This window comes from Bos grunniens, chromosome 7, assembly GCF_055505025.1.
Source record: "Bos grunniens cultivar Pamir isolate PY7600 chromosome 7, Bosgru_T2T1.0, whole genome shotgun sequence".
Lineage (NCBI taxonomy): Eukaryota > Metazoa > Chordata > Mammalia > Artiodactyla > Bovidae > Bos > Bos grunniens.
The window spans coordinates 96,457,403-96,485,393 of record NC_141171.1 but is presented as its reverse complement, the minus strand read 5'-3'; the positions used below and the strand labels follow the sequence as shown (position 1 = coordinate 96,485,393).

At 40.3% G+C, this 27,991-nt stretch overlaps 1 protein-coding gene and 2 long non-coding RNA genes across 4 annotated transcripts in view; 2 read left to right on the top strand and 1 right to left on the bottom strand.

Annotated features, from left to right (window-relative positions):
* The window catches only part of LOC147370009 (uncharacterized), a 33,785-nt gene extending 27,922 nt beyond the window's left edge, over window positions 1-5,863 (top strand). Inside the window, exon 4 of the long non-coding RNA XR_015168301.1 lies at window positions 5,363-5,863. This is a non-coding gene — a long non-coding RNA (uncharacterized LOC147370009). The remainder of the gene's footprint in view (window positions 1-5,362) is intronic.
* LNPEP (leucyl and cystinyl aminopeptidase) overlaps window positions 70-27,991 on the bottom strand; it is a 104,349-nt gene continuing 76,427 nt past the window's right edge. For both annotated transcript variants that reach the window (XM_086413245.1, XM_086413246.1), the window contains exons 12-18: window positions 22,198-22,381; window positions 20,461-20,617; window positions 14,674-14,858; window positions 12,629-12,790; window positions 9,997-10,137; window positions 9,047-9,128; window positions 70-8,446 (exon numbers count right to left, since the gene is read on the bottom strand). In XM_086413245.1, the coding sequence (XP_086269371.1) occupies window positions 8,315-8,446; window positions 9,047-9,128; window positions 9,997-10,137; window positions 12,629-12,790; window positions 14,674-14,858; window positions 20,461-20,617; window positions 22,198-22,381 (1,043 nt within the window). In that variant the 3' untranslated portion in view covers window positions 70-8,314. The remainder of the gene's footprint in view (window positions 8,447-9,046; window positions 9,129-9,996; window positions 10,138-12,628; window positions 12,791-14,673; window positions 14,859-20,460; window positions 20,618-22,197; window positions 22,382-27,991) is intronic.
* LOC147370008 (uncharacterized) lies at window positions 8,310-10,252 on the top strand. The gene is made up of 3 exons (XR_015168300.1): window positions 8,310-8,448; window positions 8,894-9,076; window positions 9,900-10,252. It is a non-coding gene; the product is annotated as an uncharacterized LOC147370008 (long non-coding RNA).

Here is a 27,991-nt window from a genome sequence, read left to right as displayed (position 1 = left end):
TTCTGGTACAGCTGAGATCATAAACCACTTTATACGTACTTTTTAAAAGTGAAAATGGTCTACACAATATTTATATTTAAATACTTTTATTTTTATTTCACAAAAAAAGCAACAGTGTTTGCAGGTACACATGCCTTTCAGTCAGTGCTGGTCATATGCAAAACAAGGTATCAGAAGTATAAAGAAAAATAAGCCTTTTCCCTTTACAAGTGACAAAACACAATTTGCATATATAATATTATATATATACATACTATTTTCAAAATCTTTCACAAAAGACAAGATTATGATACAAATTTAGAATTCTACCCACAAGCTCAGATTCAAGAAATTGGAGATCTCTGTAAGTATTTAAATACAAAAATGTGATACCTTCACAAGTTTTGAAGTAACTACTTTTCAAAGTGTTTGAGAGACTATTCTTCACAGCAACATGGAACACTTGGCTTTAATCAAGAAAGCTGTAAGATTCAGTTTTGTCTCAATGTGAGTTTGTTGATTAATGCAAATGTTCCAATTATGCTGTAATTGTCACTTTATACACATGAATATGTTACTGTACTGATGTTTTCTACACTTCAAGTTCTGGAGCATTTCATTCAGCTAAGCCCTGACCTTTACTTCCTTTGAAGTATTTCAAATTAAGAACTGTTGAGAAATACCACTAAATATGACCATGACTAACTCCAAAAAGATGCTCCCTTTTATTTATGGTCAAAGTTAAATGTGGCATGAATAAACTTTTATTTTCCGTACAGCAGCAGGTATAAGTAACAGCAAAGTATAAGCAAAGTTTTCATCACTAGAACCTGAGAGTCTGATATGGTGAATAACGTCTCTTTGCAAATTTTCTAGGAGTCCTACCGTTCAATGTTTCTATAACAGTATGGCAAATAACAGTATGGCAAATCTTCAGCATTATATTGGTTATAAATTTCAGAACAAAAAAAAACAGTGCTCAGAAGCTCAGAAGGGAGGGAAGAGAGGGATGGATGGATTTTCCACATGCATTTTCTTTGCGACAGATAAATATGGAGTCGTGACATTTACCATGTGGTGGATGAACAGTCAATGTAAAATATCACTGAAGAATGCTGAAAGTTAACACACAGGTCTGGATGTGTGAAATGCATGCAAAGACAGAGAGCCAAAGAGGCAACATGGGCTCACATTTCCAAGGACACTTGAAGATAACAGCTAACAGCGCAAGCGCTGAAGACAACAAGGAGAAATGAACAGGAACGGTTCAGCTAGTGGAGAAGCGAGAGCGGACGGAGGCAGCCACGCAGAAGAGCTCTGGGGAGGGAAGGGCCAGCACGCCCGCCATGTGCAAGGTGGTGGGAGTCAAAGAGCTTGCCACCCCAATTCTTCTTGGATTAGTTTCGGGGCCCACGTTGTCATTTACTAGAATGATGGCAATAACTCAAAAGATTCACTCCAAAACCCAAAATGATTTCTACCGAGTACAGAAGAATATGTAACTGAAGGAACTGTAGCCAACTGAGTCAGAATCCAGGGCCTCAGAAAGGAGCTACTCTCAGAGGTCTTCAAATGAGTTTGAATGAGTGCCGCTGAGAGATGAACAGCAAAAAAATTTAACCACACCTGAAGTATTGTCTTTTTGACTCTCTGGAATTGCCAAAGAACAGGTCCCTCCCTTCCTACCATTTCATTCAGTGTGAGTCAACCTGAGACCTACTAGATGTGATTAGCTCTCACAACTCAACCGTATCCAAGTGTCTTCTCCCATCTTACGGGCTACCTGCCTGGTGCCATTGGTTACCCCACCTCAGTGCTACACCTTTAGCTCAGATGGCAAGGATCTGGTGCGACATTTTTGTTAGATACACTCAGAGCCCTGCAAGGGACTATTAAAGGAAAATAATGGGAGAAGAAAAGAAGCAAATCATGTATGTGCATGTATACACTTACATCTTTAAAGGCATATATCTGAGAGAATAAAAACAGCCACAAAATAGTGACTATACTGGCTCCAGCTGAAGGAGCAAATATGTGGGAAAGGAAGAAAGTACGCTGCTCATCCAGGGGAGTCAATTTTCATCAGTTCCCTACATAGCCATGTGAAGGACTAAACACAGAATAAAGCGACAAATGAAAACACTCATGAAGAATATTCCCCCGCCAAAAATATAAATCTCTATAAAACAAGCAAACAACATACAACCCTTCTACTTGCTGTTACCACACAGGCAATAAGGGGAAGGGGAGAAGGGGAGGCTGTCATACACTTCTCCTCAGTTTGCATTTGGTAACTTGACATCCACCCAAAGGACTAGGTATAAAATCAGTAACATGGAAACATGTATATACACTTTTAAAAAGGGCATACCCCATCCCTTCCCACTAACTACTACCCACCCAATAATTTTCCCCTCCAAAAAAAAAAAAAAGATCCTAAATTGTTGAACTATTGCCCATGTAGGCAGTAAGGGAAGGGAGCAGAGGAGATTTATCATACATCTGGACCTCCATGTTTCATTATGTACCTACAGATCCCAGCAAAGGACTGGGCACTAAATGAAATAACACACAAAATGTAGCAAACCTTTATACATTAAAAAAGTATATATATGTGTACACACACACACACACACACACACACACACACACACACACCTCTCCCGTCCCTATCTCTCCAAAAGCAGAAGCCAAACATCTATTCTTCTGCCACTGCCCAGTGAGGGAAAGAGAGCAGGGAGATCTTTTATAGAATCAATCTCAACTTTCATAAAGTTCCAAAAGAGTCATGCAAAAGACTGGATTCAAGATGAAATGAACACCAAAAGAGGCAGAAACATTTGTATACATTTAAAAATTTATATATCTTGCCTAACAAGCTCATCCCCCATTAAAAACCTCAAAAACAAACAACAGAAAACCAAATCCTCAAGTACTCCTATACTACCGGTATACACAGGCTACAGGAGAAGGGCGGGGAAGATTTATTACACCCCGATCTGGACCTCTGCATTATATTTGATATTTAGGAGTCAAAAAAGACACTAGGCTTGAAATGAAAGCACAAATAAATGCAGCAAACGTTTATACACACACACAAAAGCAAACCCAGAAAACCTTCACTGCTCTGCGCCCCGCAAAAAATTCTTCAAAAAACTACACTACTAGTCATTGCCTAGACAGGCAATAAGGGAAGGGGAGAAGAGGAGATTTTTTTCATAGAATGAACCTTAATTTTCATCATGTACCTAAGAATCCATGCAAAAGTTTAGGTACAAAATGAAGTAACAGAAAAAAAAGGAACACAAACATTTATATACATTTTAAAAAGTACATATCCCTATGCTCCCAGGCAAGACAGTGATAGAGGTAAAAATAATCTAGACTGCTCTACAAATATTACCCACAGAGGCGACAAGGAAAGGGGAAGACAGAAGATTTTCCTACATCCATACTGCCACATCTCGTTAGGGACCTATACATCCAAGCAAGGGATAAGTACAAATGGAATAACATGATATTGAAACAAGCACTGCATATATACAGATTTCAAAAGAATATATTCCGCCTCAGTCCCTTCCCAGCCCCGTCCCCTGCAAAATTCTAAAAGCCCAAACTACTTTAAAATTATTGACTACATGGATAAAAAGGGAAAGAAGACTGCTCTATATCCAGAACTCTGTGGTTCATTAGCAACCTACCAGTCCAAGTGAAGGAGAGTGAGTGAGTGAAAGGCACTCAGTTGTGTCCAACTCTTTGCGACCCCATGGACTGTAGCCTGCCAGGCTTCTCTGTCCATGGAATTCTCTAGGCCAGATTACTGGAGTTGGGAGCCATTCCACACTCCAGGGGATCTTAACCCAGGAATCAAACCCAGGTCTCCTGCACTGCAGGCAGATTCTTTATCAGCTGAGCCATCAGGGAAGCCCCCAAGTGAAGGGCTGGGTACCAAATGAAATACTATAATAAGGAAGTAAAAAACATGAGTATATATTTTAAAAGCATTTACCCTAATACCCACAAAAGAGCCCCTGAAACTAATCAACTACTCTACTAGCCATTGCCCTCTCAGGCAACACGGGAAGGGGTCAAGAGGAGATTGTCATACATGTGGACCTCCACGTCTCATTAGGTACTTTCACATCCTATGAAAAGGACGTAGTACGAAATGATGAGTTATAATACAAAGTTATAGATTTATTTATATACATTAAGTACATACCCCACTGTCTCCCACCTCACAAAACAAAAGCTACTCTAGCTACTGCCCAAAAAGGCAGTAAGGAAAAGGGAAGAGGAGATCTGTCATACTCTGAATCTCCGTTTTCATTAAGTACATATGCATTCATGCAAAGGAACACACCTAAAATGAAATATTAAAAAGTAGCATAACATTTATATACACTTGAATAAAAGAATATACAACCCTCCCCCATCTCTGCCCTCAAGAACAGACTAGATCAAAACAACAGAAACTATAACTACTCACTTACGTCCATACAGGCAACAAGGAGAGGGGTAGGTAAGCATTCGTCATACTTTGGGACCTTCACAGTTCATTAGATCTCTACTTATCCATGAGGAGGATGAAGGAAATACAAAATCAAACACCCACAAAATAGTGATTTAGATACATTTTAAAAAGTACATACTCTGCTCTTCTCCCACTATGGCCATCTCCTTCCAGAGAAGGAAACCAAGTAACTACTCTGTAGCTGTTGCCCAGGCAGGAAAAATTGAAAGGCTAGAAGAGATTTCACAGGACAATGTCTCTTTCATTTTTCATCAGGATAAACTATACTAAGATGAAAGAATATAAAAACATCAAAACACGTGCATACATTTAAAAAGTATATTCCCCTAAAGAACCCTCAAAGAAATCAATCAACTATTCTATGAGCTATTGCCCACGTAGGTAACAAGGAAAGGGGAGACGAGGTCTATCATACTTTCGGACTTCCACTTTTCATTTGGTACTTAGTTGCCAATGAAGAGAATGAAGCACAAAACAAAAGAAAGCAAAACCCAGCAAAAGTGAACACATAGGCTTTATAAAATACAAATGGGGATGTAAGGGAGGAAGAAAAGAGTTAATTCCAATTTTTTAAAAAAAGGCAAAGGGGAGAAGAACTACATCATACCTATGAAATTCAGGTCTTGTTTTGCAAACTCAGCCCAGAAATTGCTGTCTGCACATCTCCTGAGATGCATACACCTTCCCTGCACCCCCATGACATACATGAGGATTATGTAAATATTCAGCAACCTGACTACAGATTATCTTTCCATGTGTATTAGATTAAGATGCTCAAAAGCCAACTCAGGAACAGGCTATCTGTAATCCAACAAACTCAGCACTTAACTTTCATTTCTTCCTTTCCAGTGTTCAGAAAGGATTCTGTTCTGCACCCAGGAAGACTGATGTGGCTCAGTATCCTCTATATACCCAGAACTCTTCTGACAGCTCTGTTCCCTTTGTGGCTAAAGTACATGTGAAAACACGAATGGTGAAGAACATTAGTGTAAAGAGGAACCTGTGACAGTAAGAAAGTTCGTGAACACCAAAACAGTGGCAAACAACATAATTCCACTTAAAGAGATTCATATCGAACAAGATGGAGCAAGGCACAAGCTTACGGTAGCTGCTGACACTACTTCCGTTTAATATATCTAATCAGTTGGTATTAACAAGCGATTAGATATCAACAAACTGAACTCCTTGGATTTCTAGTTTTGTAGCCTTTCAGACTTCCAAAGCCTAAGCTTTTCTTCTACAGTTCCAGATTTCCAATTTTGCCTTTCCTAATAATATGGTATGATGTGTCTTTTTATTAATTCAAGACGACTCTCTCTCTGCAATGAATATAACGCTTGTCAGACAGTACTGAATTGGTCATGGATCTGTGTGCTCATAGAACAAAGAATCGCTGTGCTTCTATCTGAGTTCTCAGAAATACAATGGTGAAATAAAATTCTGGGGGAAAAAACTTCAAACACTTCAACAACACTTATTATACTACACGGTCTAGCCATTATTTAACCTTATATTCCTGACTTAGAGTTGGTTTTTGGAAGCCCTATATAGATGGGATAGCATAACATTAAAAAAGTATGGAATTTCACAGGAAAATCTGAGGTGAGGCCTGTAAATGAAAAATACAATTGGTACGGATCTGGTATTATGGGAATGAATGGCTTTTGAGTACAAAGATAGAAATGGATTTTGAGTTACCTCCTTTTTAGCCCATGTTTTGATAAAAGTTTAATTATAACAACCCCCACCCCGTTCCAGACACACACACTCACAGGAAAGAATGATATAATTCAAGACAAGATTTGCCATATGCGGAGCTAACAAATATTATAGAAACAATGTGAAGATGGGCAGACAAAACGAAGAATCTTAAATGATTTTGAGAAGTAGCAAAGTTTAAACTCTGTATCAAAGTGGACTTTAGTAATATGGTTTAAAAAAAAACAACCCAGCAACAAAAAATCCTCCAAAATTTTAGTATTTTTCCCCACTCTAAAAATATAAAAACTCACTTTCAAATATCGACTAAATTATCATTCATTTACTGAAGCACAAGAGTAATAAAGACCTACAATCACGCTAGTTTCAAAAAAACATCTTCAGATGATTCTGTGATTCTCAGATAATAGTATTTTCTACTCTAAATAGAGAGATAAGTGCTGTTTAGAAAACACTAAATTGGGAGAAAACACACTAGGGCTAAAGAAGGTTATCTTTAGTTTCTATTGCCAGTCTTTTCAATTTTGCTATATAAAAATATTTTCATAAAATAAAATATAATTTTATACATAATTCCATATATTCTCACTTGATACCTGCTGAATAAAAAAAAGGTGACCTTTCCCATTGTCTGATTCAGTGGAGTGTTTTAAGTGCTGAAAAACGGGTAAATACCCTTTTTATGTACGTAGGTGTTTTCAAGCAAAATAGAAAGTACAATAAATACTAGGAAGAAAGCTTTTCTCCTAAGAATCAAAGAAACACAACAATCTAGGTATAAGTCTGCATAGCTCAAAAAATTCAAGTACAGTATTTCCCCTTTAGAAGGAGTACAATTGCCATATAGTTTTGGATTCTTTCTTTCTTTCCTTGGCCATTCCCTATAATCTGTTAGTTTGGCCATTACAAAAGAAAACTTTGATTTTTCAACTAAAGAAAAGTACTGTTTCTGACAGTAGAAAAAATTCAAAGCCCACCATATTAAAATAAACCTAAATCAAGTTATTCCTATCCACATTCTCTTTATTCCTTTAAGGTATTATGGTGAACTTCAAATAAAAATGTTCAATTTCTCAAAGGCCCTATTTTAAAATATACTTCTAATATGCAACTCTATCATATAAAATGAAAAACCACCCAATGGGTATGATTAAGAGAAAGTGTCTGATCTATCAGCCAAAAAGCAACTTAAACAGACTGTAAACTGTAAATCTTAGTAAGAAAGTCATGATAAGAGACACCAGTATTTTAAAAAATGCCATAAATGCAGAAATACTTATTTGTAACACAAGGGATATCTATGGCAGAGAGCGGTAAAGGTGTACAGAGATTTGGAGAATACTGGAATTCATAAGTAAAATAATTAGTGCTAACTCAGTTGGAAATATTTTCCTGAAAGATGAAAAAGAAGGTGTTAAATATTTGGAAAGTTTAATCTTTTGGCCTTGTTATTTAGCTTTACAACAAAAATTTAAAAATTCTGTAGCACCTCACTATTTTTCAGAAAAAAATATAATAGTTATAAACTTTTTCCAGAAAAAAAAGGATTATTCAAAACCCCCAATAAGTAGATCTGCACACCTGAGGTCAGTTCTCTACAGCTGCATGATTCGATGACTTCATTACTATACTTTTTGATGCTAACTTGGAACCACATTCAAATAACATCTATCAACAAGAAGCAACAAATGGCTAACCAACCAGCAGCCTGCAAAGATGGTGGCTCCCATGGTAGCTCTTTCCTTATTTCATGGTGTCAACATTTAGCCAGAAACTGAGAACAGCATTGCAAAACAGATTTTTTTTTTCCATTTGAATATCTTCAAAGTAGAAAAATTACCCACTGTTTTTGTAGACGGTTGGCATACAGGTGAATATAGTTTGGTAATAAATAACTACACACTGCCCAAAGACATTTCAGAAAAGACAGATGAAAAAATACAGACTGGCCCTGAGCAAACTAGAACTCCTAAGAGTGCACACAACTCAGCAGCGATCCTGGTTTCACCGTGGCTTTTGCAAAAGCAGCAGAGGCCCAGTTAACAAGCTCTCTGAACGGGTGATGAGGTACAGGTGTGCATGCTACAGCCAATATGTCAGGGTTTTCAGATTCTTCTCCACCCACTGCATGTTCAACTGAATGACTTCCAAAGCCTCCTGGACACAGCGAAGTCGAAAGGTGGCCTCTGACTGGTTTTCAAAGAATGCCTGGACCTGTAAGTTGCACACAGAAGTATTTCAAAAGAAAAGAAAGGCATACCGCAGCTTTGAATATCCTTTTCAAATAAGCTTTAAGTTAGTGATGGTCATGCTGATGTAAAGCTGTTTTAAAAAGGAATTCCCCTTACTCCCACAAGGATGAAGTTTTCAAATTTCAAGTGGGAGGTGGGGTGGGGGTGGTGAGAGTTGGAGTGGGAAGGGTGGAAAGGCCGGAAAGGCCAAGTAACAGTAAATAAGGTAGAGTCTAAAGTTAGGCCTGGTAGAGTCTAAAGTTTACCCTCTGAATGGAACTCTTCAAAAACAGTCTAATCGCCAATTAAAAATAAACTTGGCATATGTTGATCTTAATTCAAAAAATTATCTGTATCAGATGGGAGACAATGGAATACTGTTGAGAATGGAAGCAGAACTTTTCCTCCTTGTTGTATATCCACCCTTTAGAAATAATCCCAGTGCAGGATCATTAGCGTTGATGAAGGCAGACAGAGAGACGGGACAGGATTTTGCAGGAGAAACCACCATCTGACTAAAACTGAGCACCCTGAGGGCAAAGGGATGGCCGAATCTCCCGGAAAAGCATTTGATACAACCAACCTCAGATAAATGTGCCTTTGTTGCAAACAGGTGAGTTGATCCAGCAACGATACTTTGTATGGTATAGGACCCCAGGTGGAACCTGAAGAAACACAAAGGTAAAGGCAAAAGGCAAAAAAGAATGAGTCAGCTGCTGGTAGGCCAAGTTCCTGAGTGCAAAGGACGTGCTTATTGTAAACTCCACATGCCTGAGGCAGAGTGGAGTCCTGCTCCTGGGAACGGGGGGCTTGGTGCTTCGGGAGTCACCCCACACACTTCTCTCCCAGTAGGCAGGAGATCCAGAGAAATTAACAGCCCGTGTTTGCCTCAAAAACAGCATCATACACCCAGAAGGTGTCATTACTGATTTAAAAGGAAAAAATGAGTGACTTGTGCTATTGAGCTGGGTCTGAGTTTGTAAACGATCCCTTGGTAACGAGGAGGTGTTTTCAACACATGAAACTAAACAGCTATTCTGAAATAGTTCGTGGCCCAGCCAAGTGAGTTGGCTTCCCTGATGGCTCAGACGGTAGAGCGTCTGCCTGCAGTGCAGGAGACCGGGGTTCGATCCCTGGGTCGGGAAGATCCCCTGGAGAAGGAAATGGCAACCCACTCCAGTACTCTTGCCTGGAAAATTCCATGGACTGAGGAGCCTGGTAGGCCCCAGCCCATGGGGTCGCAGAGAGTCCGACACAACTGAGCGACTTCACTCACTCAAGCTAAGTGAGCTGATGCCGAGCAAGGCTGGGCTTGATCAGTACTATTACTTAAACAAACACCACTGTTACATTGACTCGCATTAAGGAATGTTGTTGACAAATGTGACTATTTCTGTGTTTGTTGAACTTTCACTGAAGCATTTTTCCTCTCACAGCAAAGCGTGACTCTTCTGAACCAATACAACCCTGGGAACTGCTTTCAGATGCAAGGCTTGCGGATACTGAAAATTAGTAACTGTCTGAGAAACTTACTTCTGCACAAGCTTACTCCAGTTCTCTTTGACAAAATCCCAAGCCAGTAAGTGTCCGGGAAAATGCCGGGCCACCGTTCTAATGATAAACGACAGCTTCTGTGTTCGGATGAGATCTCCATCGAGGCTCTTTTTCATTAACCTGGAGAGCAGAGCAGATTGAGCTTCCAAAATAATTATTCATGATGAGGTGATGACTGAATTTAAATTAATACTGGTCTCCTAATTAAAGCTCTGTGGCAATTCAAGAGATACAAGTTTTGGTTCTGTCTAAGCTTCATTAACAGTGAAAACTAGTCATGTTTCTAAATGAAGGAAAAACCAATGAGATAAACACATAAATACACTGTTACATAGTAATAAATTGTTCTTGAGGTAAAAGGACGTTTAGGGAAACAAAAGGACATTTAGGATATTATTTCCAGTAGAGTTTATTATAATTCTGAAAACTGGTACTGTTTTTTCTGTTAAAAACTTTGAGTAGGGACGTATCTTATTGTTCTTAAACTAGGCTGTCATATAAAAATGAAGATACTTTTCAGAATGCACTCAATAAATTGATACTAATATGTGTACTAGATAATGTTCTAAATTACTGAATAACAATGCTTGAAATAGGTCATTACTATCTATCCTAATTTTATAGTTTAAGAAGCTGAGGTTATAATAATTACCCCAGGGACACAGCTATTGCTAATAAATATAAAAGTTAGGCATTTGAACATAAGCATTTACTGTGTGATAATATCTGCTTATATGAGAACACACATACCTCTAAAAGATTGCAGCAATATTTTTAACAGGAAAAAACCCCAACTGCTCATCAAGACATGATGGGCTGGATAAACTATGATAGAGCCATATTATGGAATAATACACAGCTATAAAGAAAAATGGAGTAGGCTTTGCAGCAAATCTCAAGGACTGATCATTCACTAAAAGGAATGTCACAAAACACTGGGCACAGAATAAAGCAGCAAGTGCACAGGCCAGGACTGACAGTGTTAACAGAGGAGGGGATAAGAACAAGACTGAAGGATCGAACAAGAGGTCGTTTTATGTGTTACTCCGTTTCTTAGGTACTGTTTAAAGACTTCAGGGTGGAAATTTATCAGCATATTCCTGGTCTAAAACAAACTTATTACTGATTTAAAAACAAAGCCTTTTCTCAGTTTGCTTGGGTCAGAGCCTGGCTACTTACTTTCAAGAAAATGACCATTTACAGTGCATCCTTTGGAAAGTGGGTCTGGGCAGCTGCTGAAGACATCTTGGGGACACTATTATGATTTATCTGAGCAAAACTGTTCAAGCAAAGCAACAAGACCACAGCACCTCCATCCACCCCTTTACGGGCACTGACTTTCAAGATGCTTCCGGTGTCTCTTGGCGACTCAGAGCGCCTTTCTCCTGTTCTTCCTGTCAGGAGACCTATTCACTGCCCTTCTTTCCTCACATGAGCCTTCCATTCCCAGGTCAGTCATCAGCTGAGTAATTAAAGAGTCTGGCAGATTCACATAAAGGTGTAACCTGTAAGCTTTTACGTAGTACCTTTTCCTGAAGTGTCTGCATTTTAAAAGAGACGGCTGGGACAGAACCGTGCCTTTGCCCAGAAAGAATGAAGCTAGGTGTGGAATTAAAGACAACGTGCCAAGGGAAGGAAGACATTTTTAAGAAGAAAGCAGGGCTGTGACTCTTGGCACCTCCAGTTCCTTCTGGGCATAGCACTGTGGCCTGTGGGGACAGGTCTGGTCCCTGAGATGAACCCCTGCCTATGGGGTCTCCTCACCACCATGCCTGGGTCAGGCCTTGCCTGTGAGCGAAGGGAGGAAAAGGGGGATCCCCCCCAACCCCCGAGGGTCTCCTCACCACCCTGCCCGGGTCAGGCCTGGCCTGTGAGCGAAGGGAGGAAAAGGGGGATCCCCCCCAACCCCTGAGGGTCTCCTCACCACCCTGCCCGGGTCAGGCCTGGCCTGTGAGCGAAGGGAGGAAAAGGGGGATCCCCCCCAACCCCCGAGGGTCTCCTCACCACCCTGCCCAGGTCAGGCCTTGCCTGTGAGCGAAGGGAGGAAAAGGGGGATCCCCCCCAACCCCTGAGGGTCTCCTCACCACCCTGCCCGGGTCAGGCCTTGCCTGTGAGCGAAGGGAGGAAAAGGGGGATCCCCCCCAACCCCCGAGGGTCTCCTCACCACCCTGCCCGGGTCAGGCCTGGCCTGTGAGCGAAGGGAGGAAAAGGGGGATCCCCCCCAACCCCCGAGGGTCTCCTCACCACCCTGCCCAGGTCAGGCCTGGCCTGTGAGCGAAGGGAGGAAAAGGGGGATCCCCCCCCCAACCCCTGAGGGTCTCCTCACCACCCTGCCCGGGTCAGGCCTGGCCTGTGAGCGAAGGGGGGAAAAGGGGGATCCCCCCCAACCCCCGAGGGTCTCCTCACCACCCTGCCCGGGTCAGGCCTGGCCTGTGAGCGAAGGGGGGAAAAGGGGGATCCCCCCCAACCCCCGAGGGTCTCCTCACCACCCTGCCCGGGTCAGGCCTGGCCTGTGAGCAAAGAGAGGAAAAGGGGGATCCCCCCTCCCAAGGGGCTCTGTGGTCTTATGTTTTTGGTTTCCATAGATCATATTCATTTGGTGGCTTCATACCAGTAAAGCTTCCGTACATCCTCTGAGCTGGCAAGAGCTTCGAGTATTTTATTCTTCTCTGCTTCAGAGCCTAGAGAGACGTATTTGCTTAAGAGGAATGACCAGCCTCCCTCAGTTTTTGCTCCAGCTTTGAACACGGTCGTCATGACATCTGTAGGCAGGCTGTAAGACAGGTGGTCTGATATGAGAACAACCAGGAAAAAACACTGAATACAAAGGCAAGAACTGACTAGGGGCAGTGCTCTGGGGGACTGAGCAGGTAATACTAAAGAGTCTTCACTGTATAATTACTTGTCAGGAAAATGATTAATCCCATGGCCGCTCCTTTCCTAGTGATGCGACTAAAAAGCTTATGAATTCAATACAGTAATTAGTTACTGTTCACCCACAAAGAACCAGGCAGGCAACCGGCTGGACGCTGTGAGCAGGGAAGAAGACTCAGACACAGTCACTACCTGCTGGGAGGCTCACGGGCTGTCATCAAGTATAGAACGACAGACGTCGTAACACAGCGCGCTAAGTCCCATGGTAGAAATCTACCAGCAAATGCAGCAGGAGGGGCGAGAGCAGGGGTGGGAGCACGATCTTCTGTCTTAATAAGATCTCAGAGGGCTTCATCAGGTTACCCCAATACCCTACACCCCAAGTCTCCACCTGGTGTTTGAACCTGGAGAAAAGCAATCATCATAAAACACATTTCTACTAACTGCTAATGCCACCTGCTATGTTTTATTCCTAAATTAAAAGATACCTGCTTGATGCCTCAGGCTATTAGGAGGATGGCTATCAAAAGCCCAGAGAATAAATGTTGTCAAGGACGTGAGGAACTCTTGTACACTGCCGGTAGGAATGGAAAGCAGTAAAGCCCCTCTGGAAAACATTATGGGGATTCTTGTAAAATTAGATATAGAACTACCACATGACCCAGCGATACCACTTCTGGATATGAAAGAAATGAAGCAGGTCTCAAAGAGGTATTTGTACACCTATGTTCACAGCAGCATTATTCACAGGAGCCAGAAGGTGGAAGCAACCTAAATGTCTATCAGTGGATGAAGAGATAAAACAAAATGTGGTATATACATCCAGCGGGTCACTCAGCCTTAAAAAGAAAGGATATTCTGACATTTGCTACAACATGGATGAATCTTGAGGACATTATTAGATTGTCTATGACCAACCTGGACAACATATTAAAAAGCAGAGACATTACTTTGCCTACAAAAGTCCGTCTAGTCAAAGCTATGGTTTTTCCAGTGGTCATGTATGAATGTGAGAGTTGGACTATAAAGAAAGCTGAGTGCTAAAGAATTGATGCTTTCGAACTGTGGTGTTGGAGAAGACTCTTGAGAGTCCCTTGGACTGTAAGGAGATCTAACCAGTCCATTCTAAAGGAAATCAGTCCTGAATTTTCATTGGAAGGACTGATGCTGAATCTGAAACGCCAATAGTTTGGCCACCTGATGCAAAGAACTGACTCCTTGGAAAAGACCCTGATGCAGGGAAAGACTGAAGGCAGGAGGAGAAGGAGATGATAAAGGATGAGATGGTTGGATGGCATCACCGACTCGATGGACCTGAGTTTGAGCAAGCTCCGGGAGTTGGTGATGGACAGGGAAGCCTGGGGTCCCAAAGAGTCGGACATGACTGAGAGACTGAACTGAAAGCCAGGCACAAAAAGACACTTTCTGTATGATTTCACTTATATGAGGTACTTAGAGCAGTAAAACTCCTACAGAATCCCTTGGCTGCCAAGGGCTAGGGTGAGGAGAAAATGGGGAGTTTTGCAAGGTGGAAAAGTTCTGATGATTCACTGCACAACCATGTGAATACCCTTACACTACTGAACTGCACACTTAAAAATCAGGATACTAAAGTCTATGTGGATTTGAGCACAATTAAAACAACAGTCTGGTTTGAGAATCAGGTACATAGAGTTCACCTACTTAACGCTCGGCTTTATAACCTTTATGATTCAGGACATAAAGATCCTGGATGCACTACATGCTGTGGGGCCCACAAGAGCGAGAGAGAGCACACATCACCTCTGAGTGCCATTGGACGCCATCCAGTCAATGAAGAGCTTCAAGGCAGCAGCGCTGCAGTTCTCCAGCCTGTGCGCGCAAGCAAAGTCCAGCAAGACCGACCGGAGCTCTCGAGTAGATGGGGTGCCCTCGTCAGTCCAAGTCTGCTGTTGGATTTGGCTTTGAAGCAATTTAAATACCTTGTTCTAGAGAGACAGAACGGATTATAACAGAGTAATAACAATGACGGCAACCGGGAAAATCAGGACAAGAGCTCTTTTTTTCCTACACTTACCCAAAAAAGAAAAAAAAGGGGGGAGGGACATAGATATTACTCATTTAAATAACAACTGACATGAAGCTCACATGTTGTTGGGATGAAACCATTCAATATCACTGAGGCTATAGATAAGGTTGCTATAGCCAAGGTGGACTTAATGACATAGGACAGAAAGAATTAATGACTGTGCAGTAGGGAACCTTTCTTCTGTGTATACTCAGCTAGAAGTTGCTTTCCTGCCAAGAAGTATCATCTATAACCACTGCTGGAAGAAAGCTGAAACTTCCTGACCTGTTGACTTTAGCATCCATAAATCCATTAAGCAATGAGAGAAAAATAGAATGTGTAGGTGCTTCAATGTTTCTGAATCCATTTTTAAAGGAATATTTAAAGTATCATCTAGCTTGATGCTCTAACAAGTTAATCTAATCAAATTAAGAAAATGATGCCTACAGGGAAGAAAGGTTGTTTATAGTCATTTTTCCTCCTTCCCCAGCTTTTTATTTGAAAATTTTCAAGCCTGCAGAAAGGCCACAAGAATAGTAAAATGAATAGCCATATGTCAGAGTCACTGTTTTGTTAATACTCTTACATTTGTGTATAACACAAATATACACACACTTGGTTTTTCTGGTTTTAGTTCAACCATATGAAAGCAAGTTACAGATATCATGAGATTCCATTTATAAATAATTTAGCATGCAAGTCTCAGAAATAAGGATATTCTCCTATGTAACCACAATACCTTATCACACTTAAGAAAATTACCAGTTATTCAGTAAAATCATCTACAATTAAAGTCCATTGTTATAATTACCTCTGACTGAGATCTCATTCTTAAATAAGTATTTATGGTATTAAGGCTTCCCTGGTGGCTCAGTGGTAAGGAATCCACCTGCCAACGCAGAGACATGGATTCTACCCCTGGGTCGGGAAGATCCCCTGGAGAAGGAAATGGCAACCCTCTCCAGTATTCTTGGCTGGGAAATCCCATGGACAGAGGAGCCTGGTGGGCTACAGTCCATGGAGTTGAAAAAAAGTTAGACACGACTTAGCTACTAAAACAACAACAACAATGGTTTTAAGAAACCAACAGATCTCTCATTTCTTTTTCATCTCCTCCCATGACAAAAGCATGAAAGCTGTTCATAATGTGTGGAACTATTTCCATACTCCAAGCTGTGCTGGAGGGAAGGAAAAGAGGGCATAGGGAGCTTTAAAAATCATCATGTAAAATATGCATTTGTGAATGTCACCAAAATCCTGATATAAAAATGCTTATAGGTGTTTTTAAGATACCTTTCATGGCAACAAATGAGGAGGATCAAAATGAAACCAGTTCACAGACGTGCCTCCCGCAGTGTTCTTGGCACAAGCGGGTTTCCTGTCACTGGCACTGGAACTGTACCACGACCGGTCTTACTTCAAGCACCACAGATGACCGTGTACAATGCCTCTTAACTGCCCTCCAAACTACTTCAAATTCTTCACAGAGCATAATGTTCTTCTAGAGTGCCTCTGTCGGTACTTAAAATGAATCCTAGTAGCAAAGTTTTAAATTGCTGAGGCCTTTTTTCTCAGCAGACCTTTCTCTGAGGTCTGAGTAAGTCTCTTGTGGAGCGGACTATGAGAGTGGTTTTGAAAAAAGCCTCCGTATAAGAAGAAGGATGCGAAGTTTGTAATAACAGGTCAACTCCCTTCTGTTTGCTTGTTTCAAAGGCAATGAAACAGCGAACAGATGCCCTGTGGAATGAGCGCAGGCTTGCAGTCACGGGAGGGTGTGAAGTGGTGGGAAAGGCTACTTGCCACGCTGACTGATGGTGCACGGAAGCTAACGCTGTCTTCTGCTGGCCTGACCTCAGTGGCATCACGATGCTGCTGCTGCTGCTAAGTCGCTTCAGTTGTACCCGACTCTGTGCGACCCCACAGACACCAGCTCACCAGGCTCCCCCGTCCCTGGGATTCTCTAGGCAAGAACACTGGAGTGGGTTGCCATTTCCTTCTCCAATGCATGAAAGTGAAAAGTGAAAGTGAAGTCGCTCTGTCGTGTCTGACTCCTCGCAACCCCATAGACAGCAGCCCACCAGGCTCCTCCATCCATGGATTTTCCAGGCAAGAGTACTGGAGTGGGGTGCCGTTGCCTTCTCCGGGCATCATGATGGCATTATGACAAATGAAAGAGTGACAAGCTACTCATAACTGTCAAACAGAAACAAAGTTAGAATGAGACACAAAAAAGAAACCCCCCGTACTTGCAAAACCATTAACAACAACAACAACAACTCGGTGGAGAAAAATGGCAACCACTCTTGAGAGTTTATACTAAAACAAAGAAAGCAGTGGGGAAAACGGCACTTCAAAATACTGGAAGTGAGGGAAACCTCAAGTGATGCTGTAGCCAATTCCTGGGCATTTACTCCTTTGCAGTTATGGGGTGTAACTTTCTTACTTACGGCCCATACCCAAGAGTCAAGGGGAAGTCCCCAAACTGTTGATTTTTAAATATATTTCAGGGGAATTCCCTGGTGGTCCAATGGCTTGGATTCAACACTTTCACTGCCAGACCCCAGATTTGAGCCCCGATTGGGGAACTAAGGTCCGGCAAGCTATGCAGTGCAGCCAAAAAAAAAAAATCAAATGATAACATAAATGACTTTATTTAAAAAATAATAGTTCTGTTTTTAGAAAATTTCAATTATAAATTTCAATTAAAAATTTCAATATTTTGTAAGTAATTCAATATTTCAATTTATTCAATATTTCAATAATTTCAATATTTTTGTAAGTAATCGAGGTTATTTTAATGTTAATAGACCACAGAAAGTGCTTCAAATCATCTTTCCCTTTTATAAGTAAAATTCAACCTGTTTTTTCATTATTCTACATTAATTTTTTGAAATCTAAACCCATTAGGTATCAGAATTCAATCCTCTGATTTCATAAAGTGAAGATGGTAGGGAGAGGGAATAAATTGATGAGTCATACAATGCATGTACATGCAGTAAAATGCAACAACAATGACACAGGATGACTTTAAAAATAAAACAGGGCAGGATGCTGGCCCTTATGTTATTTATTACATTTTGATTTACTGCTTTAATTTTACACTGATGTTCCCAGGGAGTTCTTTCTTGGGTCAGCTGAGCTGCTTAAAAGTGAAGTGTCAACTTTTATTACAAAAGGTTTATCCCACCAGTTCCTCATATGTAAAAGAACGAGAGTTATAAGTGATGAAACAGGAATATGGCTGAGATCAGATTTTAGTATCAGATGTGAACAATTTGACACAATTCAAATATGCCTCCAGACTCCAGCCATCACATATTAGAGCAGACATCACAAAATGTGATATATAGGTAATGTGTGTTACACGGGTCTATGTAGCCTAAATAACAAAATGACCAATAAATGCACACAATGCTCTCAGGACACTAACTTAAAAAATTAATCTGTCATCAGTCTTAATCACAACTACTACTTGATGATTGGATCCAAGGTCTCAGAAGGTTCTGCCATTCCAATCTCATCTACAGTGGGTCAAATTTCATATCTTGATAATTTTGATCCTATTCGAATGCCCTAAGATCAGAACAAGAATTTTAGAGACAGAATTTCTTGTTCCTGAATTAAAGCCATCATGACTTTTAACTTTTAACTGTCATAACTTTTAATTCATCATAACTTTTAACTGTCATGCCAGTCAAGTGCTTGAAGACGTACAATGGTAAAAGGTCTCATAAACACACACTAAGCCTCCTGTTCCGATTCTCTAACCACCAGTCTCACGGACTGGTACGTTCCACCACATCCTGAGTAAACACATACTTGCCCGGCAAACTGGAAATCATCATTTGAGATGAAGATGCAGAGTTAGCTGAGTGTCACAGCAGGAAGATATTCAAAAGATCTAACTGCTAGAACTGAGTTCAGCATCTGAGCTTTCAGCACATAGCCAGCCTGAATTAACTATCAAATGCCTCCTGACACCAGGCCCTCAACACATTAATGGAGAGAGACAGAAGAGGGACTTATGCCATCATGAAGTTTAGCAAGCCTTCAAACTGTTTTAATTTAAAATATCAGTGTAAAAAAGGGGAAAATATAGCAAGAAGCAGCTTTGATTCTTCCAATAAAAGGGTATCCTCTGATAGATGACAAGCTAGAACACATGAAAATACGGCCTTATAACACAAAGAGGAGGGTCTGGAGTGAAAGCGATCTGGGCCTGAGTCTTCAGCTTCATCATTCACGAGGCAAGTTGACTTTGGAGAAGTCATTCAGTCTCCTCATCTGTGTTAAATGAGGGTAGAAATCTGCTGCTGTGTGCGAGTTAAACAAGGTTATCTGCATTAAGCACTAAGCAGGGTGTGCAGGGTACAGTAAGCGCTGAAGTGCACTTGCTCTTGTATGTTCCACTCACTCATTCAGCCCACATTCACTGAGTGTCACTACGGGCCAGGTCACATTCCAGGCGCTGGTTTTTATTAAGGTTGGAAGTTGAAAGCCTTATGAAATAGAAGAATGACAAAAATCTTGGTAATCAGATGATGCCTCAGAAATCATCTAACTGAAGCATCTCACTTATGGGTAGGGAGCGGGGGTGGCTCCTTGCAGGTCAGATCAGAAACTTGTAAGGAAGGGGCTTTTCAAGCTCTGTATGGCCCCCTGCCCTGTACTCCCTCCCCATCACTGAGAATTACAGGGGATGCACAGTAGGACAGCAGAAAAGAGGATTTTCTTTTTTTAAGGTGCAATCTAGCCCCTTCTTTTTAGCAGTGAGGATGCCAAAGTTCTAAAAGACTTATTCTAATTCCTGGCCCATCACCTTTTTCCTGAAAGCTGCCTTTTGCCTGCTCTTTGGAAAACCTGACTGGTTGGCAAAGCAAACCTTGTTGTCTGAATGTGACTCAGAGAATTAGATAAGACAAAGAATTCGTCACTCCTTCTCAAGCTTTTAAATACACAGTGAAAATTTAATACCAAAAGTGTCTAAAATAACAACTGTTAAGACCAGGCAATTGGTTTTAAAAAAGGTAAAACAGTCTCCAAAACCGGTAATGCTTTGCAAAGAAACTTATATTAACCAGCATCACCACCCTTAATAAGACAGTTATCAGTGAGGACCCCCAAAACCGAATAGTCCCAGTACAAACATAGTTGTCATTTTATAATGACCACCAGGAAATGAATGGGGAGCCCTACTTTGCAAAAAGGCCTATTCCAAGCATTTATTATATGAAAATAAACCAAGAGTTAGATAGAGAAATTTTTCTTTTCATGTGACCTCATTTTGACAGCAGTGTCAGAAGTCTATATACTTTGATATTCAGACAAGAATACGTCATGCTAATCCTTTATCAGCTCCTCATGGTGAGAAATGACATGTTGATTCAAAGCTAAGATTTCAGCACCAGGAGAGTGATGAAAATGGAATATAACTGCTTTTTCAGTCTGTGACTGCTGAACGGCACATGAATAACAACAGTAAAGGCAAGCAACAAAGAGAACTTGGCAAAAGGCAGACTTACCACCAGTCTTGAGGCCAGATCCATGTGCCCGAGTTTGTCAAGGAGGTTATAGATGAGTTCTGTCTGGAACAGGGCTTCAGAGATGGGTGCAGTGTAGGTCTCATTTCTAAGATAATCAATCAGATCGAAAGCTCTCTGAAGAGACACCTTGCCTAGGCTAATGGGTAAAAGAACAAAGAAAGTAAATATGCCAGAAAAGTAAATATGCCAAAAATGTATGCATGCCGAGAGAGAGAAACTATGGCTAGATGGGGGAGCGGGAATCCTGAAGACCTAAAATTTAAGCTTTGAGTGGTAGGTATCCTATGGCTCCATAGTCTTCAGTGAAGTCAAGTGAAAGTTGCAAAGTGTCTGACTCTTTGCCACCCTGTGGACTGTAGTCTGCCAGGCTCCTCTGTCCATGGAATTATCCAGGCAAGAATACTGGAGTGGGTAGCTGTTCCCTTCTCCAGGGGATCTTTCCAACCCAGGGATCAAACCCAGGTCTCCTGCATTGCAAGCAGATTCTTTAACCATCTGAGCCACCAGAGAAGCCCAATATTCTGTAAAATTAGACTAAATACCTTTGATTAACTTCACATGTGCAACTCAAGGTTAAAGACGCCTTTCAGGAGAAAGATGAGCAACAGCTCAGTTCTTCATTCTATAAGTCACCTGTAAACTGCTACCAATTCAGGAAAAGTATCGTAACATTTTAGATGAGAAATGATGAAGCGTGCCAATTTTACTTATCATTAGTTACTTATATTGATCAGATGGCAGAAAGAGGATTTGAATTAGAAAGTAACTTGTTATTTGTATGGGAATTTTGTCAAACTTGTTCAGGCGGGGGCCACTGTGAATTTATAGTGCACACCTTTAAAAAATTAACCACTTGACAGAAATCACAACATCAATGGCTGAGATGGTGTGAGGTCACCATGTAACAGGAAGGTCAAGAGCCGTCAGAAGGAATGCATTTGAGTGTTCCCTGGTGCTAGGGCTTCCTTGTTCCTTGGGCTTCCCTGGTGGCTCAGAGGCTAAAGCGTCTGCCCGCAATGTGGGAGACCCGGGTTCGATCCCTGGGTGAGGAAGGTCCCCTGGAGAAGGGAAAGGCTAACTATTCCAGTATTCTGGGCTGGAGAATCCCATGGACAGAGGAGTCTGGTGGGCTAGAGTCCATAGAGTCGCAAAGAGTCAGACACAACCAACCGAGTGACTTCACTTTCTTTCTTTTCTTTGTGTGTCTAGACCCACTGACGACCTAAGTCGGTGATCTTCCTCTTCAGAGGACATTGGTACATGAGGTCACTGCCATTCTGGGCTTGTGTAGCTTGGGGGCAGCTGGGGAGGTGAGTGGTATGCCAGCTCTCAAGACATGTCTCATACCAATACATGAGCACTAAGCTTTACGCTGAAAACACTGGCTTCTTGAAAAGAATTTTCTCGTGAGTAAAGCAAACCCTGAACTTCTGTATCCATTTATTCAGCAAATTTATGTGTCGTGCTTGTCAGTATCTACAGTCTTGAAACATGATTTAAATCTTATTATATAACTGTTCAATATGCTTGTGCTGATGTTTCTAGATAGACAAGGGATATGTCTTCTATCTTCTCAGTTCTCCGAAATGAATTATACCTACCAGGCAATACATGCTAGTTCTTTTCAATTGCTTTTCTTAAATGTCCTTTTCCTCAAGAACACTTATTTCAAAAAAAAAAAGAAACAAAATTAGACCCAAGCCAAGCATACGCTACCCTGCAAGTTCAAAGATGTTGTTGATGAGGTTGGCTCGATCTTTGTCGCTCAGCACATAAGGATTTATTTTCAGCTGTTTGATCAGCGCTTCCCAGTTGTCATCTGCGTAATGGACAATGTAATAGCCAGTCATGTTGGTGTTGACCTTGATCCACTGCACTTCTTCTGTGAGATTGATGACACCTAACACAGACCACAAAATGAGAGAGAGAGAGGTTAGGCAAAGAAAAGCATTAAATGAATACTGTGTTTCAAAGTTAATATGGTATTATTTTTATATTTAAAAATATATTATTATTTTATATATCAATATTATGATATAATAAATAATATAATAATATTATATATTATTATTTTATATTTAAAAATACTTATATTATTTCTACCGAGAAACTAAATGTCTGCCTCCCAGGGCAGTCATGTTCATGTTACCAAAGATCACCACCTATTCACTTAACAAGTCTTTATTTAATGGTAAACAAGGTACATGTGCCTGCTCTCCTGGATCCTACAACCCATCGTGACCAGGTGAGTAGGGTGCCATACTCACGTTGTCGATGGAAAAAGAAAACGTGGCGTTCTGTAGGAGAACAGGGTAGAAGTGCTTCAGCCCTGAGGGAAGGTTAGGAGAGATTTCCTGGGAGAAATGACATCACCGTTGAGACTTCAGGATATATAGGTATTGTGAGCCAGGTAAAGAGGGACTCGTAAGTGTTCAAGGCCCAGAGAGAAAGTGTGCATGGCATACACGCACACAACTGGCTCCCAAGTTCACGCTGGGAGTGTGTGCAGGGTGTGGCGCAGGGCAGACAGTAAGCAAATGATCTATTAGCATATGAAATGTGTTCCCTCTCAGCCTTTTGTCTTTGGTTATGTTAACAGCCTAAGAAAGGACACACGAAGCCATTTTAAAAAGTCACATAATTCAAAGATAGCAAAATAAACATTAGGGAAGGACAGATGTCTCATTAGGCACAAATAAGAAATAATGAGTTAAAATAATAGAAAGCTGATAACGTACTTTGTGAACCCCTACTATTACATTTTAATGCCGACAGAATTGCTAGAAATTTATATGGAATGACTTCAATTAATGTGCGATTAATAAGAAGCTAAAAAAAGGCAACCTTAAAAATATTACTACAAAAGTTGACTGCAACCTTTAAAATTACTAACCAGGAAACGTCCTTTAAAGTTGGCAATGAAGATGTGAATTTAAAACAATAGTTAAGGGTATGCTTCTAAGCATCTTAAGGTTTAATATTTATTAGACTATAATCCCATGAGCATTACTTTGTTTACTGCTAATCTCTCAGGACCTAGAACAATGTTCCTAGTAGGTACTCAAGAGATATTTGGTGCATTAATGGATGAATAAACAAGACAATTACGTTATGGTAAGTGGTTTCAAACAAATCTAAATAAGGTTTGCAGCTGTTTATGATGTAAGTTTTCTTCCCCACTTTAAAGTGAGGAATACAGTTTTTAAATTAAAAGATAAAAGGGGAGTAAAGAAAAATCAATTAAACTCAAACAATAAAAGCATCATGGGTATATTTCCTACCAAGATTTTTCCTATACACATTTTAACTGAATTAATATTTAATATACTGGATCCATGTACATTATTTCACACATTATATTATGCTGCTTTTTCACATATCAGATTCCATTTCCTGCCATTTTCCCACTGCCTTGATATGCAGGATTCAAAATCTTAAGGATATTTTATTTTGGGACATACCACAGTTTAACCCATCTTCTACTTGGAAATATTTAGGCTGTTTTAAAATTTTTACTATCATAATAATTATATATGAGGGTTTTTAAACATAAAATGCTTTGGAAACACATCTGAACCTTTTAGTACCTGAAATCTAGGACTGATTAACTTCAAAAGCATGAATTATTTAAATTTATCAGATTTTCTTAATACCTTAGTTACTCTAATTCTGAGACTGTCAAAGATTTTTAAGATGTAAAGATTTATGTTCTGATCATGTCTTAACATGACGTATCAGATAATCAGTCTTTTTCATTAAAAAATTTTATACTAATTTGTTTTATTGCTGATATAGCAACAGATGGAATAGATTAATCACATTAATCGGGTTTATTCCTTTTCTAAAGCAGAATACAGTTCTAAGGAACATTTGCATTGGTAAGAGTAGCTGCTCCAAGTGGATATATTTTTAACAAAGCTACGACTAATGAAATTAACTTTATCAGTAGCTAATGCAAAAATATCAACACTCTCTAGGTCACCAAACCATTTCCTACAGGGCTTCTATCAATAAAGGACCTTGGGAAAAAGAACCGAAGAGCTTCAAATCCTCCTTTCCCAAAACAGGAGGCAAGGAATGATAAGCATGGCAATTTTCCCATTGGATGGAAATAGGAAAATATTGAAATACAGAGTCTCTTGGATGATAAGCAACTCGCTATCTTGTAAACCTAGCCAAGTCCAGATGGCAGAGAGGAGAACACAGCTGGGAGCGTACTTGAAATTATTACTGTCATTTTGATGACAGAATATGAAGCGGTGCAGCCAACAGCTTAGAGAGCAGAGTTATCATTTAAAGAATCAACATATTAGTCTCTTTCAGGTCTTCTGAATGATTCACAATGGAGGACCTTAAAACCACAGGTATCAAGAAAAAAAAACCCGCTTTGCACACAAGGGAGGTATCTACATCTTGCAGCTCAAATGTGGATGAAGCTACTCTCATATGTTTTTAATTTATTATAATCATTAACAGATTAACAGTTCAATTTTCACAGTCCATTGAGCAGTAAAAAAAAAGAGTAACTCCGATGTTAAATGGCAGAAGCCCAGATTAAGTAATCTAATAGTGATTAAAAAAAAAAAAAAACACTTGTCAATGAGTTATGAAACTCAGCTACTGTTTTATAAAGAAACATTAAAGCACAGAAACAAAAAAAGATGTTTTTACTACAAAGCTGAAAAATTCCCTGTATGGCTTGCTCCAGAGAGCTAGCATGATACACACGGTTGAACTACATCCCCTCCTGTTCAGAAGCACTCCTTTCTCTCCCGTACCCCTTTCTTCCCCTTTGTTTCATCAGGGGTAAAGGCGCGTGATAAGTATCCTATCCTATCTACATGCCCTTCCTCCCTTTTTTCAACTGCCTTTCATTTCAGTGCCATGTCCTTTAGTTTCAGAAAAATGTTTATGGTGCAGTGATGTCCTTCTAGAAACATGAATGCTCCAAGATAGATTTAATATAAAAATGTCCTCTAGCGAAAGAGGTTAGGTTTGAAAATAAAATGGGAGAGAGAGAGAGGTCAGGGTGGGGGAGAGGAAGGAAGAGATGGAACAAGGAGACACTTTGGTGTAATTTCCTCAACAGGTGGTTTAGAAAAACAGTCCCATTTCAGCCCTTCTTATGCACAAAAACTATTAACCATTCAAAATCCGTGGACGTGGGAAAAAAGTGACCAAAATATTGACCACATATAACTTCTACATCTTACTGAACTAAGGGACTAACCCAGAAACCCTGGCATTAGAACTCACGGAAATAGACTACGGATTTAACAGACCACCAAGTTAACACATTGTACCAATGTCATAAGGGCATAAAATAAGCCTCTGTGTCACCGTCTGTGCTACATTTCTTCTGAGAAAAGAGAAGACTAAAATTCAGTGAAACCAAAACTGGCTCTTCACAGGAGCATCAGGAACCAAGACGACTCAACTGTTCTCAGGGTCAAACACCATTCCTAAGGACAGACATGTGCAGTATGGACTTTCAAAACCTGAACTGCCAGGAAAGGTAAACAGCACGGCTGAGGAGAGGAAGTGGCCGACACTGCTTTCGTCATACGTTGCCTCAGTTCCCCCTCTAGATTAAACTGGCCACATTATAGTGCATGTCACAAATTCTCCTTTACTAAGAATATTTTCAAATGCGGAGAAACAGAAGTTGCCCTTTCACCAAGCTTTGAACGCTCCGCTCCTAGAGCTTTTTACAGTGACATTTGAGTCACTCCATTATAAACTAAAATGTATTTATTCAATAAGTTTTTATGTGCCTACAGGGTGCCAGCACTGCAAAAGTGACTTGTGGAACTAAGATATCCACTTTCAATAGGGGGATACATCTCCTGTGGGGACAGATATAAGTAAGCGGCTCAGTTGTAAAGAATCTGCCTACCAATGTGGAGACTAGAGTTCCATCCCTGAGTCAGGAAGATCCCCTGAAGAAGGAAATGGCAACCCATTCCAGGATTCTTGCCTCGGAAATCCCACAGACAGAAGAGCCTGGCGGGCTACAGTCCCTGGGGTTGAGAAAGAGTCAGACATGACTTAGGGACTAAACAACCAGAGTATATTAAAAGTAGAAAATATCATTAAAACACATAAGGGAGGCATCTAACCTGTCTTGGGATGAGGGAGTGCCCCTTAGAACAAGCAGTGGATGAGCTGAGATCTGAAGAGTGAATAGGAATTAAACCAGGGAGTCAAAAGAGGCAAGAGTGCTCTTCCAGGACAGAAAACAGCATGTGCAAAGGCCCAGAGACAGGAGGCAGCACAGCATGCTTGAGCTGCTGATACAATTTTTGTGCAGTGGAAGAAGACAGTGCTTAGAAAGAAAAGGTTACAGCAGGAAAACACGGGCATGACTTCGGGGTCTGACTTAAAAAGCTGACTTACCAACTGAGCCAAAAGAGTAAAAGGCTAATAAAAGCAGATTTCTTATTGTCTGGTTATTTCTGATACCACCAAAAACTTATATACTATTGAGAGGTTTGCAAAATCTCTGTATTGGTCCCTTTCAAAAATACAAGATGGGATTATTTGTTCTCTCTTAGGTCAGAGACTGCTTGCAAGGCCCACTGAAAGTATGAGGTTTTGTTTTTAATCAGAGAAGGCAGCAATTTCTTGCACCTCCAGCTATGCTGTGTTAATCAAAGATATGATGACATCATCAGTTGTACTTAATGTTTTAAATAATTACTGTAACACTCCAGTTAGACCGAAATGCAACTGGTATGCCCACATAGTTCAATTGGCCTTGTAAGTTATTATCACACAAAAGAAGGGCAACTGGGAATATGCATTAAAACCACAAAAGGCAACACAGCCATCATTTCTGAGAAGCATTCTTATGAAAAGTTCATAATGGGAAAGCATTCAAAAACTCAGATTTTATTGAGGCATTTTTAAAATAGAACCAAGTGGTAAATCAAGTGTCCAGCAGTAATTGAAGAATAAGTCAATTAGTGAAAGTTAAAATATTAATACAAAAATCACATGTACACAGCATCAACCCAAGTAAAAAACTATTTTAAAAAAATTACTAGAAAGAAATAGTCATCAGAATAGTTACGAGAGTAATAAACTTTGTTTTCCATCTTCTGGATTTTACGTAATGTGGATATGTTACGCTTTAAAATTATTTTTTTCATTAGTAACATTAATAATGATAACCAACACTTCTATAGCACATGACAAGTGCCAGGCATTATTCTAGGTGCTTCATATAAATGAACTAAATCCTAATGTGAACTAAATGAACTAAATCATAACACTATAACTTTAGTACAATTACTCTCTCCATTCAGCTTAGGAAAAGAGACTCAGAGAGGTCATATAGCTCACCTAAAATCGTATGACTGAACCAAGCAACCTGGCTCCAAAGTCGTATCGTCACTAAGCTATACTTCCCTCTCAACGATAGAGGGCTGAACACCAGATCCAAATTCAAACAAGAAATCTTCCCTTTCCATGAATCTCAAGTACCACTAACAAGTCCTGCAGAACGCAA